This window comes from Lagopus leucura, unplaced genomic scaffold (assembly GCF_019238085.1).
Source record: "Lagopus leucura isolate 7727_CA_CO unplaced genomic scaffold, USGS_WTPT01 Super-Scaffold_1, whole genome shotgun sequence".
NCBI classification, from domain to species: domain Eukaryota; kingdom Metazoa; phylum Chordata; class Aves; order Galliformes; family Phasianidae; genus Lagopus; species Lagopus leucura.
In genome coordinates this window covers 37084674-37099862 of record NW_024962250.1, presented here as the reverse complement: position 1 = coordinate 37099862, position 15189 = coordinate 37084674, and the positions used below count along the sequence as shown (strand labels likewise).

The 15189-nt window shown below is 46.3% G+C and overlaps 1 protein-coding gene across 1 annotated transcript in view; it reads left to right on the top strand.

Moving 5' to 3' along the window:
* Positions 1-13901, top strand: part of PRKCH (protein kinase C eta) — a 107300-nt gene extending 93399 nt beyond the window's left edge. Inside the window, exons 13-14 of the mRNA XM_042863459.1 lie at positions 11508-11651; positions 12970-13901. Coding sequence (XP_042719393.1) covers positions 11508-11651; positions 12970-13116 — 291 coding nt within the window. The 3' untranslated portion in view covers positions 13117-13901. The remainder of the gene's footprint in view (positions 1-11507; positions 11652-12969) is intronic.
* Positions 13902-15189: the final 1288 nt, after the last annotated feature.

Below are 15189 nucleotides of genomic sequence, written 5' to 3'. Positions count from 1 at the left end.
GGTGGGGTTGGGCTCGGTCGGACTTGGAGGATGTCTTTTCCAACCCTGATGATTCTGTGATTCTATGATTGTGCCACACTTTAAATCCAACCCTATGGCCTCCAGACAGCCTTGAAGCCTGATCTAAAAGGAAAAGCCTCTTGTCCCGTTTCTGTGAGCCCATGACAGACCAAAGACAAGAAACTCAACGATTTCTGTGAGTTCCTTAGCTCTTGTAGCTTGTGTAGCTAGTACTTAGAGCAGTATTTAATGCCACGAGCTCATTGGCAGTGTAACTCAGCCCTCTCTCCTAGGAGGCAGCACACACAGCTTTTTCTGGAGAGCAAAAAAGCCGCTCAGGAACGTTGTAGTGCAGATGGCACCAAGTCACTTAATTTTCAGTGGGAAAGAAGTATTGGGGCCCTTTCTCAACCACTCGGCCAACGTTCAGCTTGCTAGTTAAAAAAGCCGCTCAAAACTTCCTGTAGGAGTTTGTTATTCCTTTGGTGCCTAGAGAAGTGAATACAAGGCTGTCTTCGGTCCCACTGTCACTTAATGTCAGAGCAGGCAGGGCCACAGGAGAATTTCCCACAATGTAAGATCACAGAATCACAGAATTGTAGGGGTTGGAAGGGACCTCCAGAGATCATCGAGTCCAACCCCCCTGCCAAAGCAGGTTCCCTACACCAGGTAGCACAGGTAGGCATCCAGGCAGGTCTTGAACATCTCCAGAGAAGGAGACTCCACCACCTCCCTGGGCAGCCTGTTCCAGCGCTCCGTTACCTCACTGTACAGAAGTTCTTGCGCATGTTTGTGCGGAACTTCCTATGCTCCAGTTTCCAGCAATGTAGTGCTGGTGGCAGGTGTGCAGTCGTTTGTGTGTGGCTCCAGAGGCAAGTTCTCTCCAGCTGGGGAGGGTGAAGCATGCATATTGCTGGAAATGGGGCCAAATTCTGCCTTAAAACAAGAGGTTGACTTAGGGAGCATGGGTAGTCAATTGTAGAAGTGCTTTGTGATGGTTGGTTTTTTTTTTTATATTCATATATAGAAAGATGTTAAATAACAGTAGAAAAAGTGTGGGTACATTACAGTTTTATTCTTCCCTAAATCTGCAAGTAGCGCAGGGCAAGGAAAAACTAAATGTTCTGTATTCACTTTCCCTTCTTCCAATGAAAATGAGCAGTGTTTGTCTTTGTTTCAGTACAGTTGTAAGTGGTGACTCCGAATGAGATATAAATGTTATTTACTATTATTTTTGTGTGTGTAAGAGTTAAATCCACGAGTCCGTGGAGAGTGCAGATTGAGGATAATAATCTCCCACTGTTGTGAAGTAATTCTTAGGAGCTTCAGTTAACCCACATGCCCAGAGCACAGGGCAGGTCAGTCTGGCTGAATGCAGGATAACTGCTCCAGCAGAGCCCTTGGAGAGCTGGGCTGTGCTACAAGAGCTTACTGTAACAGGCTGAGAGGAAAGACTAGGGAGAAGCAAAACAAATACGCTCAGGGCACTCCACACAGCACGGCAGCAGAAAACAAAGTGAGGACTGAGCTGAGGTACAGGAGGAGTGAACTGCATGGTGAGGGGATAACATTATGAGCACCCAAAGTCTTGGTGAGCGTCCCTTTTGTGTGTGCTTTAGCTTGTTTTCAGGAAGGTTTTCTGGTTGGTGAGCACTTGCTGAACCAGACTGGCCCCAAGCCTGTAAGTAACTTGAAAATGTCATTAATGTGGAGAGAAGGGAGAGGCCAGGGTTCTTGCAGCAGGAAGACTTAGAGGCAGATTTTAACATAATCTAAGCAAACAGCCTGCAGTGACAGAAGAGTGGAAAGAAAGAGCTGGTTTTTAGACATCTGAGTGAAGAGATGTGCATGCTCCAAGCTGCCTGCTCTCCACAGCTGCTCCCTGAACATCAATACAGAGGATGAGGTCTTCTGAACTGTTCTTAGGAGATGGTCCTTCTCTTCATTCGCTGTGCTTGCTTGCAGTCCAGCACACTTGGATGCTGGGAAGGCTGGGAAGTCAGAACTAGTAGGAACTGTCATCAGCTCAGACACCACGGTAGATGCCTGAATCCTCCCTGCATGCTGCAGTAAACAATGCATGACTCAGAGCACCTTTACTGTAGTTGGCCTGGCACATCCAAGCACCATACATATGTGCTTCCCACTGCCTTTCTGCCTCACCTTTTCCCTCAGCCCTGGGCAGTCAGTTTGGCTCCTCTTTGCACTTGCATCCTGCAGATCTGAGCTGGGCTCTTTCAAACAGACAGAAAAATGCACATAATCTGTTCCACATGCAGTGCTGGAATAGTCAGAATGAACCTGGTTTTGAATGAACCAGATGCTGGGAGTGTTTTTTAAACAAAGATTAAAAGGAAAAGGAACAACACAGTGGTGGACCCACTGAAATCAAAGAGGGAGTGAGATGGGCTCACTGCTTTATCCTCAGAGCCAAGGAGACAGCTAACAGAGGCAGATATTAAAAATGCCTTCAAATATTCCAATAAATTATTCTCCTTGGCATCCCTTCAGAGCTGGCCGGCTCCATAAATCCCTTTCACAGTTTGATTAAGCTTTGGCTGTCACACTCGGGCAGATATTTGAATCTCTCTGAAACTCTATGCCGGATCTGTGTAAACATTTTTTCTTTGTTTTGTTTTCTAAAATGCTTTCATCTTGCATTTCCTGGTTGGCTCTGGAGCCTCTGCAGGAAAAGCAGGACCCTGGAGCCGGTTGTTTCCCAAGCAAGAAGGAATTCTGCAGCTTTAAACGGCCTCTTGTCTGAACCATTTATGCAATAAACATGCGGTGTGGTTAAGTGACAGAGCCGAGTCTTACTTCTTTTGCCTGAGCTGGCATCTCCATTACTATAATGTCCTGTCCCTTTGCCATGTAATTCTTAAAAAGCAATCAGCATTCCCCAGTGATCTTAATCTCTTCTGTTGATTGATCACACTCCTTTCCGATGTGTTCCTCTTCCCTGCAGTAATAGCCTCATGCTTCTGAATAATTCACTGTGAAGGAAAGCTAATGCCATCCTTGTATAGCCTGCCAATGCCAAATTCATCTTGAAGTTGTCATCAGATCTTTTACCTTTCCTTTCTCAATAGGCTGAAATTGGCTTCTTATTTAAGCCCACAGCATGCAGGCTCTGATTTGCTCCACAACAAAAGCTCCTAACCCTGCCTATTGTTGTGGCAATTATGATTCATCCTTCTCTTTCCTGCCAGAGATTTAGAAAGAAAAAAAAAAAGTGAAGCGGCATTCATTGTGCCAATTTTCCACTTTTTCTTTTTTTCTGCTTGCTCTCGGTGCATAGGAAGAGGCAATTTCTGTGGCCAAGCCTAAAAGTTGCGGCCTGGGCTGACTGCTCAGCTCTGCCACAGATAAACACAGTGATTATAGACCCTCAAGAGTGTTTTGGTGGAGTTCATTACAAGGTAATCTTGGGGAAGGGACGAGAGCTCCCTTGAGAACCCGGCTGCCACCTGGACATGGGAATAACCACTTCCTTGCGGCTGGGGCTATCTCTGCCCATGGAGAGCCAGTGCATCCAGCTGGGGGGTCTCAGCGCTCCCCTCGGGGCCGTAAATCTCCAATTGTCCCAGTTGTTCAGGGCTGTAGGTCTTTCTGTCCACTCGTCCTCCCAGCATTGACCTTTCTGACCCACTGTGTCTTTTCAGGAACTTTGAAATTAGAAGAATTGAAATATAACCACCATGAAAGTGCTCCTTTGAAGTATTTTCCTGTGATTTTTTTTTTTTTTTTTCTTCCTAATTGGCCTTTACAGGTTTGTCTAGGGCACTTCAGTCCCCTTTGTACTTGACCCTATGTAAATAGGCCACCCAGGGTTGTGTAATAAATTCCCGGCTCCTCTTGACAAGACTATCAGAAAAGGATTAATTGTTTTCCTGTGGAACCCTAGGGAGATCTTAGAGCTGGTTAAAAGGAGAGTGGGATCGTGCCCCTGTCCGTTAATGAGCGCGCTGCTCATTCCCTCTGCACGTTTGTGTTACCCTGATTGATGTATTGATTTAGTCATTGACCTGCGTATCCCCATGGTGTATCCATAATCCAACTGGGGCACTTTAACAACAGCAGCTTGATATCGAAGCTCCAAGCAGCCCGTACGGCGGGTGACCCATGTGGGAGCTGGGCTGTGGGAGCTGGGCTGTGCCCATTCGTTCTCAAAACACAGGTTGATAGAGTGACATCTTGACTCAAACCTATGTTAAATAATCCGATGACTAAAGTTAATTTCTCTGTATTATTTATTAGATGAGTACCAAAGTCAGGAGTGTCTAAAATCACTAGCTATCATCAGAGCCCAGTATAAGGCTCCTGCGTCTAATGTTTGTGGCCTTTTCATTCTGCATTAGTGTGGATGAGTTAAATAGGGTGGGAGGAGGCAGGGAGGCAGATTTCAACACAGCAACAAAGTGTGTAACTATTCAAGCATGATTATTTTTGGCCCTAGTCTCACTTAATGATAGTGAGCAAAGTTGAACCTCCAGGAAATGTGGAGCCAGGTGCGTCCGTCCCATATGTGAGGTGCTCTGTCTGCCTTAGTTCATTTAGGAGCAAGGCTGACAATTGATTGTTACCTCCCTTCCCATTCCTTTTTTATCTGGAGAGGGAAATAACTGAGACTTCTCATTCTGTCTTTATCTCTTCCTTCACTTCCCCTTTAAAATGCTCTCAGGGCAGTCTTGTGCTGCAGCCTGGCACTGTGCTCACCAGACCTGTTTAGCACTGGAGGATTTCACCTGCTCACAGTTCTGTGAGCCAGAACCAGGACCCCGGGATGGGGTCATGGTGCCACATGCACATGTATCCCTGCTTGCAGTGGATTGCAGTGGTGCAAGTCATGGCTTTTGGCAATCGATCCTGCTGTGTGCGGGGTGGGAAGCTGAAATGTTGCATGGCCATTAGTGGCTGCTGTCAGAGCAAATCCTCGGTGTAAAATTGAGGCAGCAGTCGAGAGTGGTCAGTGGGACCAGACTGTGGTATGACAGCAATGGAGGGAGGTAGGAGCCTTGCCCAAGAGAGCAAAATGCAAAGCTGGCTCAAAAGAGCAGCGTTTCATTTCAGAATAAAAGAAGAAATAAAAAAGTCTCCCTGCTATACTAAAGCCTCTTGACTTCCAGTCGTTAAAAATAATATAGACTTTGACAACTGGAGCCATAGAGCCATCTTTCTTCTCTTTGTTAGAGGTGGATGAGGGGTAGTGAAACCTCAGACTGCAGGCCTGTTTGCCTTACATAATGGACAACCAAACTGTTTTCAGCAACTGCAGCCTTCCATCAGGAGATTCATGGAGAGAAGCCTTAATTAGAGTAATTGCTCTATTTATGTAACGATTCCCTTTTGTCTGACATCAAATGGATCTTTGAGAAATCTTATTTCCTTTCGAGTTAATTTCTGCCCTGTTAGTTCAGCATATGAGTCCTAATGAACACGAGCATGTTCAGTATCTCGCAATCTCCCCGCTGTCCCTCATTACTAGGGGAGACTGTGGGGCCTTAACCTTCTCTGCTGCTGGTCTGCACTTGGATAGCAACACGAGGAGCACCAGCAGGCAGGAAGAGTTAATGTCATGAACTGGCAAATCTCTCTCGCTTCTAACAGCTCGGGATTGATGATTGCATATGCACAATCCTGAAGAAATCAACTAAAAATCTACTTTTACACAGGTGGATAGTGATAGGATGAGGAGGGGTGGTTTTGAACCAAAAGAGGGGAGTTTTCGGTTAGATATTGGGGAAATTTTTCAGTCTGAGGGCAGTGAGGCACTGGCACTGCTGCCCAGAGCTGTGGGTGCCCCATCCCTGGAGGAGCCCAAGGCCACAGATGAGGCCCTGGGCTGCTGCCTGATGTAGTAGTTGGCAACCCTGCCTGCATCAGGGGATTGGAACTAGATGATCTTCATGATCCCTTCCAACCCAAGCCTTTCTGTGGTTCTGCGATTCTGTAGTTCTGTAAAGAAGATTTTGAGGCAAATGGAAGTAGTTGTGGTGAGGAGGTGGGACTGAAGATCTGCTCTCATACCCATGGCAGGCTGCCCTGGGCTCAGCAAAGCAAAGCAGGAGTTCCTCTGGTTCTGTCCTGCCAGTCTGCAAGATGGGGAATATTGTGGGCTTGCATTTAACAGATGTGTTGCTTGGGGGCAGTGCTTTCTCTTTCAAGGTGAATGCACTCTGCCAAGTGCAACAGAGTGCTGGGGGGAGCTGGCACATCCAAGATGTTCTTCAACACAAGAAATAACAATGGACTCCTCTTCCAGATGGCTGACAGTGTGAAAGGAATGATTGTATTCCTGGAGCGTTTCTTCCATGGAGGAGTCTGGGTTTGTTGCTGCTTTCCTAGAACATGAAGGAACTTCATGGAATCTATTCGCCGTAATATTACTCACAGCATGAATTATCCTGATGCAAATAGCGCGCAAATGAATTACCCAGAAACCTATCAGAATGTCACTATTGAGAGGGGGAACCTGTAAACTAGGAAATGAGCACCTACAAACATCTGCCTTGTACAGACATCCCCTCACAGACCTCCAACCATTGCACTCATTTACACACGCTGCTGCCTCTTGAGACGGGAGCTGCAGCACAGCACGTGGGCAGTGCTGGAGAAGCACGGTACAGCCCTGTCCTGCAGCTGGGGGACTGCAACCCTTCCCAGCATGGTCCCAGCAATGTGGGGCCCTGTGCCCCACTGCACTCCCTCACCTGCCGTGGGCTGAGCTCCGAGGGCTGACGCAGATTTTTCCCACTGCTTGGCGCTGCTGCTTCTGCATTTTTTCCTTGTAACTTCACACACAGGGGCTGATCTCCACCTCTTCACTTCTTGTCGTGACTTGCTGCATTTTCTTTCAGTAAATGTTTTTCAAATGGCTTCATGAAGTCATGTTTTTGGCTCTTTCCTGCTGCTGGATTTGGCTGCGCTGTTACTGAGGGGTTGGCTGAGGTCAGTGAGAGCCCTGCTCCAGTCTGCCCTTAGGGACCTAGCCCAGGGGTGCTCTTTGCACTACCCGTGGCTGGATGTGATCATAGCCAAGGCCTGGTGGCCAAGTTCAAGTTGGTTGACCTACTATTGATTTTGCTGGGAGGCCTTCTGATTTTCGGTGATGACGTGTTTCTTTTTGCTAAGAAACGTTGCTAGTTTGCTTTGTTGGTGTTGCTGTTGGACTTTTCTGTGTTTCTTCATTGGACTTAGCGTACCAGAGGGTGACATTCATTATGGATTTTGGGTAATCATGCAAAATTAGAGATAATAAACACTGGGAGATTACATTTTGCCATGGAAAACTTTCTGCAGAACATCTTTCACCACCTGCAAAAACACTGGAGAATTGTACTTGGAAGGAAACTTAGGACTACCCAACCTGAGCCTAGCTGTAAAGCAGGAGTCTGACCCTGGCCTTCCTGTGGATGCCAGGAGCAGCCAACACTCTGTAAGGCTTTTTCCAGCCCCAGAGCCTGACTGTTTCTGAATGCAGTAAAGGTGATCTGCACTTCCAAAAAGCTTTTCCCTGCACAGCTTGCCCTTGTGTAGAGGGCAGCATCTGTGCTCTGAGCACCCAGCACTACCTGTCATTCTGCTGATTGCTTCAAAGGTGCTGCTTATATGGTCAGAGCTGTGGGTACAGGCTCCAGGTACTTATTTCAGAGATGAAAGCTGGGCTTGTCATTAAGCTCCTCAGAAACCCCTAGTTCTTTGTTTGCTGTGCTCTAAATGCCATCAGATACCAGAACCATTTTGAGACAGGCTTTCAGATACTGCCCTATTGCAGCAGAGAAATGTCAGTGCTGCCTCAGGTACAGAGAGAGAAGAGTTTGTGGACTTTAAGCCTTGGGAGGTCATTATATTCTTCTTTCTTTCTGACCTCCTGTATAATGCAAAGTGCATCATCCAGTTTTTTGTCAGTGCAGTAATTTCTGGTGAATTCAGGTAGGCTTTGAGTGTGTTAGCTGTATGTTCTTGTGGAAACTGACTTCAATAATGCCATATATTAATTTATATCTCTTATACAAGACAGCAGGTGCAAAAGCAGTGTTCTTTCTGTTGGAATCATGGTTTGCACATCTGATTTTCAGCTTGATTGTCTGGTAAGGACTGGAGTTGCTTCCCGGATAAGACAGCCCAACCTTCACCAGGCTGCTGAGGCAGGCCTGCTGCTTCCAAAATTCGCCAGGACGTTTCATGCAAGGGAAGAGCAGCAATGGCTGTTATCTGTTTTTTTGTCACAGCAGCTGGATGTGGACATATAAGCACATTCACAGGCTGAGTGATCTGACAGGGAGCTGTGGCTGCCTGGAGACAGGAGTGTGTTTCACGTCCTGACTTGTGGAGGCAACATTCGCAGTGCCAGTTCCCATGCGCAGATGCAGTCAAGAGGTCTCAGCACAGTGTACAGTACACTTATCAGGGTTGGAGGTTAACAGTAAGAGGTCGTCCTTTGAAATCATATCCCACCCTTTTGTTGAAGCAGATTGTTAGAGGTTGACTCCCATGAAAGAGAAGCCTCTTCGTGCTGCATTGATACTCATTATAGAGTGCATGATATACGTACACTCCATTAGCTCACTTCAGAGGGTTGCATTATCTGAGAGAGAAGCTATTGGGAGTTTAAAAAGCCTTGCCAAAATCTTTTGAGTGCTGGTGGGTCACTCTAGCACCTTGCTTTTACCGATGAAGAGAGGCAGCAGCACTGAGCATGTGCCTGGTGGCTAGGGATTGTGCTGCTTGATTGTGTATCCCATCCATCAGCTTACTGCTTTTGTGGTGAGGATTAATTCAGAGAGTTTCTGCAGCAGCTCAGCATCACTCTCAGCAGCCAGTGAGGAGAACGTGTTCCAGCAGTGGGTGAGTTTGAAGTGTTCACTCACCTCCTGCCTTCTCTGTGCAGCAGACATGAGCAGATGGAGCCTAGAGTTGCCTGACGCTTGGTGTCAGCTGAGGTTTCTCAATACACGGGTTGAGCACACAAACTAGAGCTAGCTGGTCAGCTCTAAACAGTCTTTGTTTTGACTCTTGTTTTTGTTTTTTTTCAGAGCCCAAAACAGCCCACCTCAAGGAATGGCACTTGGCTAATCCTTATCCTAACAAAAGGGGTGTTTTAAGCAGTAAGGAATGCATTTACATTGGCTGTCTGCTTGTTGCATCGGATGCCTTTGCTTGGTGCAATTTTGGCATCATTTTGAACAAAGCAAGCAAATAGGAATGTAAACACACTTTCATATCCCAGGGCCCTGAACTGGTCTGGGAATGAGCAGTCTGGTTTAGGTTTTGGTCTCTTACGGTTGCGCACGAATGGGAACCTGAGAAAAATATGTTAACTTTCCAGAGATGAAGTCTTACATGATTTTTCCTTACACACGTTTAGCAAAAGCTTCCTGGCATAATGGTGCCAGGGGATATGGGCCTTATTCCCAGCTCTCTGTCTCCTCTTTGCCTCGTCTTTTGGACTCTTTCAGTCATTACCACTCCCAGAACCAGCGAGCTCTGATCTTGTTTGAGCTTTCTAGATGTTCCAGCAATGCAAATCAGAGCTAGTGAGGTGCAGATATCCATCTGTGGGGACAAAGATCTGGGCAGGGAATTTCTAGAGAAATATGGGCTTACCAGGAGATTTCTGGCATGTTTTGCAAACCAGAGAAGTTTAGTTAAAGACTTGAAAAGGCTTGTTTGAACCAAGTCTCTTGAGAGATTTTGATTGGACCTATTTCTGGTTTGGAAACCAAGATATTGTCTGGAGATCAGAATTACACAGAAATTTTGGGCCAGAGTCCCGTGGGAAGCAAATTGTGTTTGGTTTCTGTTGGTAGGAAGGGACAAAAAAGTGTTGAAAGGGTCATGGAAAAATAGAAGTTGTACTGTTCCTTTGGCTTGGCCTTGAAAAAGCTGCATGAGTGAAGAATCCAAGGAGAGCATGTGGACACCCCAGCTGGGGAGAGCCATGCTGGTTTGCTCCTGTCCTGGTGATGGCTCTTACAACCTAGATGCTCTCAGCAGTGCTTGTATTGATGGTTTGGGGTGGGATGGTGGAAAACAGCTCTGCCATAGGAAATGCAGTGGCAGTACCTGTCCTGAGAGGTGTCAGGATGGGGAGAGGTCACATTGGAGCTGGGATTTTGTGCCAACTTACCAGATTCTGGGGTCCTGTGAGGTCTCTGAGCTGCAGATATCCCCTCATCTTTGGCTCTGAAGGCCCCCCCAGACAGAGCCCTGGGGAGTACTCTGGCAGTCTTCTTTCTTCTCTCTGTCATCTCTCTAGGCATGGAATGACCAGACTTTTTATCCTCTCGACCTAGCAGAGTTTGTCCCTGCTGAAAAGCTCCTGCAGTCAGAAACAAGTTGGCTTCTTGCTGCATCTCCCCTTCTTTTCATTTCCTCACAGCCCAGATGCAGCAGACTTGGTCATTCCCGAAACAGTGACCGATTGTCTGGTTTGGCTGGTTCAGCTATTTGCTAAACATAATGCTCTTTCATCTTCGAGGAAATCGTCTGGACACCTCCACCAGAGTGGGGCTTGCTTTATGTTGCTGTTTCAATAGGCAAATAAAAGCAGCTATTTTCCCAGCTTAAACATAACCTGGTTTCTCCTACGAATTAGAAATACTTGAGGGGAAGGAAAAGATTGTGTGTTACTGAGTTTTTAAGAACTATAATCCTAAGTTAACAAGCACACTAGCTCTTTTCCTGCCTTGGGAAAGGATTCTTCTCCTCCCCCAATATTTCCCTTCCCCTTAAGAAATATCTGAAGCACTCACACTTCATCATTCTTGTTGGGACCTAACGAGGGCAGCCATCAATGCCCTCTCACACTGTGTGCACGGTCTATGGCTTTCCTTTTGCTCCTTGGTCAAATCAGGGCGCTTTGGCTGAAGTTTCAGATTTCTTTTTGCTAGTAGTAGAGTAAAGTGTATTACAAAAGGAAGCCCTCTTTTGGAGTTTCACCATTGAGAGGAGGAGACAGTCACCTGTAAGTATTCATCTGCTCAAAGTTTTGGGAACTCTGAAAGCCAGTGCCTCTCTGTTTTTTTTCTGTTTCCTAAGATGACAGGAAGGAAAGCGTAGGCTTCTGGCTGCACTTCAGCGGGCTGAGGCTTAGGAAAAAGACACAGCTCAGGACAGGCTCTCATCCAAAGCCTGGCTGGTGGGTGAACAGCATTGAGTGAGAGCTTGTATTCCTCAGAAATTAATACAGAAATAAATAACACCCCAGACACTGTGTAACATCTACAACGTTACAAGTGATGCACTTCAACTTTCTTTTTTTGTTGTGGTTACCAAGGTTTTGACTGAAATAATAAGAGACCAGGGAGAAATACACCCAGATTTCTTCCTCTAGAGAATGAGTCAAGTTCCTTGCATGCAGTTCCAGTACAATGAAATCGAGAAGTCTGGCCAGCAACTGGGTTCAACAGGAAAGCTGAGGACAAGCTTTTGTGCCACCGCTAATAGGTCTTTCTCCCTTGGCCCTGCCGGGCAGGAGGAAACAAACAGCCCTTTTTGTTTTGCAGTTCATGACGAAGAACCCCAGCATGCGGCTGGGCAGCACAGCATTGGGTGGTGAGAGCGCGATCCTGCGGCACCCCTACTTCAAAGAGCTGGACTGGGAGCTGCTGAACCAGCGCCAGATGGAGCCACCATTCAGACCCCGAATTGTATGTGGGAAGGAGGGGTGGGGGAAAGAAAGGGGCCTGTTTTTGTTTTGTCTCTGCTGGGGTTTTTAAGCAGGTTCATTGGTGTGACATCCAAAAGGCGGAGGAGGAAATGCAGCCTTGACTTGAAAGCTCTGGTCTGGGAAGCAGAAGGTGAGGTCTCTGGTCTTGGCTTGGCTGCTGGTTGGACAAATGACGTTGTCCAGATTGCTTTTCCTCTCCATGCTGGATTTTCAAAGTCAGCTCAGTGCCAAAAGAGGCAGGTTTGTGCTGCAGGTCAGGCACCTAGCTACCCTTTGCCTTGCCCACATGTAAAACAGGGTAAATAATCCTCGTTCTACCTGCTCCACTACCAGTGCTGCCCATTTTGCCAGTGGTGCCACATGTCCAAAATGATGCTCTGTAATGTTCTCATCTTCCCTATGGAGAGACTTTCCAGGGTACTCTCTATGGCTTCACTGCCTTTGAAGTTTTTGGCTAGGCTGGCTGTATCTCATGCTGGGTCACACTGCTAACTCTTAACGGCAGTGGGCAGCTTGGTCCTGTTCCACAGAGCTCAGTGCGTGCAGGATAGGGCATCCAGGGGAACCGCAGCGGTGCAGGATCAGCCACTTGATTGGTTTTTAATGTTAATCAAAGACAAAGGAATCCTCCTTAGTGCATCCACGATCTGGGCCAAATCTGGAAACATTAGACTTAGAAGTTGATAAAACATCTTGTTCTGGATTCAAGGAAAACATATGTCTTGTGAAAATGTGTCACGAGCCCAATTTGTGTGTGTACACTGTAAACAGTCCCACTTTGGTGAAGCTAGAAGTCCAACACCTGGAGTCAAGCCATCTTCCTGCTACCTCATAATTCATTATCGTGTAAGTTTAATGACTGCATGTAGAGGAGTGTACCCCCCAGCAAGCCCAGCTGAGGCACTGCAGATGAGGAAGAACTGTGTGGAGTCAGCTAATTGGGAACACTGCTGATGGACCATTTTGAATGCCTTGATCTGTGCTAACACTGGAGGAAAGGGACTGATTTATGTGCCCTGTCCTTTTGCATCAAGGCAGGCAACCCTTCAGCAGCAGTATCAGTTAAATCAGCGAGAGGTTTGCCTGTCAAAAGCCTGCAAAGACTCTAAAAGGCTTTACGCTGTAAGAGGCTCTAAGGGGCACTCAGCTGCTCCCAGTACAGACCCAGAAAAATCTCTGTAAGCTTTGTTGAGGTGACGGTTCATTGCACTAAAGACTGGGCTAAAGATGCAAAGCGAGTATCAAGCTGATGATGCATACTTGTGACATCTCTTCCCTTTGTCTTCTCCATTTGACAGAAATCCAAAGATGACGTGAGCAACTTTGATCCCGATTTTATAAAAGAGGAGCCCATTCTGACTCCCATTGAAGAAGGAATTCTTCCAATGATAAACCAGGATGAATTTAGAAACTTTTCATTCACAAGCCCAGAACTGCAGCAATAGCTACGATTCTGAGAAAGGGCTGCTTAGAGGACTGGGGGGGATGAAATGAAAACCAGGTTTACCAGAAATTTCATTCTCAAAGAGTAACAGTGCACTGACTTTACATGATACAGAAGCACCACCGTCGACGTTACCTTAATGTGAAATCGAAACCTTCCTGTGTTTGTGGGATTTATTCAGCTCTTGGATCAAATATTGACAGGGTGGAACAAATGTGATATTGTAAATAGCTGCTGCAGACGGAGAATTGGATGCTGAGCTATTTGGCTCAGCCTGAATGTCATCGCTTGCAGCGAATTTGAGGAGTTGACATGAGCACGAAACAAGTGTCTTGCAGCTCTGAGCCAAACAGATTTGTAAGAATTCTGATTGTTTGCAAGGCTGTTTTGTGAAGTCCAGCACTGTCCAGCGTTTGAGAGCCATGATCCAGCATCCCATGGCCTGATTGAACCAGATATTCCTGCTGACTTTACCTGTTTCTGAAGTATTTATTTCTTTCCAAAGGACAAATGACTCTCTTTGCCGCTGTTTGGGTTTGCAAGTGAAATATTTCATTGTGCTAACTGGCAGAAGGAAAAAAAACAAGTGCCCTGTGCCCACACAGATTCTTCCAAATCAAAGGGAAGTCATGTGCTGGTTGTGTTTTACCGTTTGTGCGATATGAAAAGTTTCAGTGTTGCATTCTGTGAAATGCCTTTTTACATCATGCATCTTCAATGCTCCATTCTTTGCCTCCCAGCTGTTTTCAACTATAATGTATCCAGTAAAACCTTACTGTTTATTTAGGCCCGTTCTATTTAATTATGCTATACAGAGCCCCTTTTGTGGGTTTAGTGCCTCATTAAAATGTTGATCCGAAGTGGTATTGCTAATTTGTAGCATTATTGTGATGGGAGCTGTGAAGCTGAGAAATCCCTCAAAGTTGCTGACCAGTAAGTAAAGTAAAAGAAAGACTTTCTCTCAAGAGAATGACAAGCCTTATCTGAGAAAAGGGTGACTTGGTCTGGCTTAGATTTAAGGGCTTGTTACTCACAGGAGCGCTTCTTTTCAATTGCATCCTCAAGCCTCTGCCAGGCAGATGGAGGCAGGTTTTTAGTGCTGTTTGTGAAAACCAGACAGAAGTCAGACTGAGATATTTCTGTGATTTCCCTGCTCCTCTGAGAGTTGAATGATTTTCCTATAGCTCCGTGGTACAACTTTGCATTCTGTGCTAGGCTTGAAGCTGTTATGTCAGTATTATAACCTCTTTTTGGGCTGATGAATTACAGGAGAAGAAGGATTTCAAACTTACTGTTGAGAGGGTGTTTACTTTTCCTTACTTTTACCTTTTACTTCTACCCCTAAACCCTCCACTGAACTGTATGGCAGGTGCAGCATAGGTTTTGTTACCTTTGGACTTCTTTTGCCTTTGTGTTTGTGTATTGTACCACACCTCCCTCCTTATTTCCTGTATTTTCTCTATAATCTGAACATGGCTTCATCCTCTGGTCTCCTTGCTTCCGTGGACATATTCTGGCTGTATTGCATCCCGCCAGGCTCTCAGGCCTTTGCTGATCTGTAGGTAGCTGGCTTCATCAAAGCGGGGCAAGAGAGGAGGAAGGACAGATGGGTGTGAAAGAAAGAAGAGTGGATATCCAGAAAACTAATCCAAGAGCCAGATGTGCAAGCTAGCTTGAGTTGCCTTCTTATATAGGAAGAAGTGGTACAGGAATGAATGCATTTGTGTGAAGGGGTCACTGTGGCATCTCACTGGCATGTGTGTTAAGCATAGTGTTTGGTGCAAATGTGACCCTAAGTAGCCCCAGCATTACTAACTGCAGCATTGCTGGCTTCCCAGGGGCAGTTGCAGCAAATGTGACCACTGAGACTGGGAGCACCAAAACTTTTGATGCAGCCTTTTACGAATTTTGTGACAATTTTTTGATTCACTCTCTGCTGAGGATTATGAATGAGCCATCTTCCCTTGGAGATCAGTGCAGGAGAACAGTAAGGGACAGGTGGTCTTGCCAACATGTTGGTGACATCCCAGCTTTTCGTTGGTTGTGCTTTCCTTGGGGCTCAGGAAACCTCCTG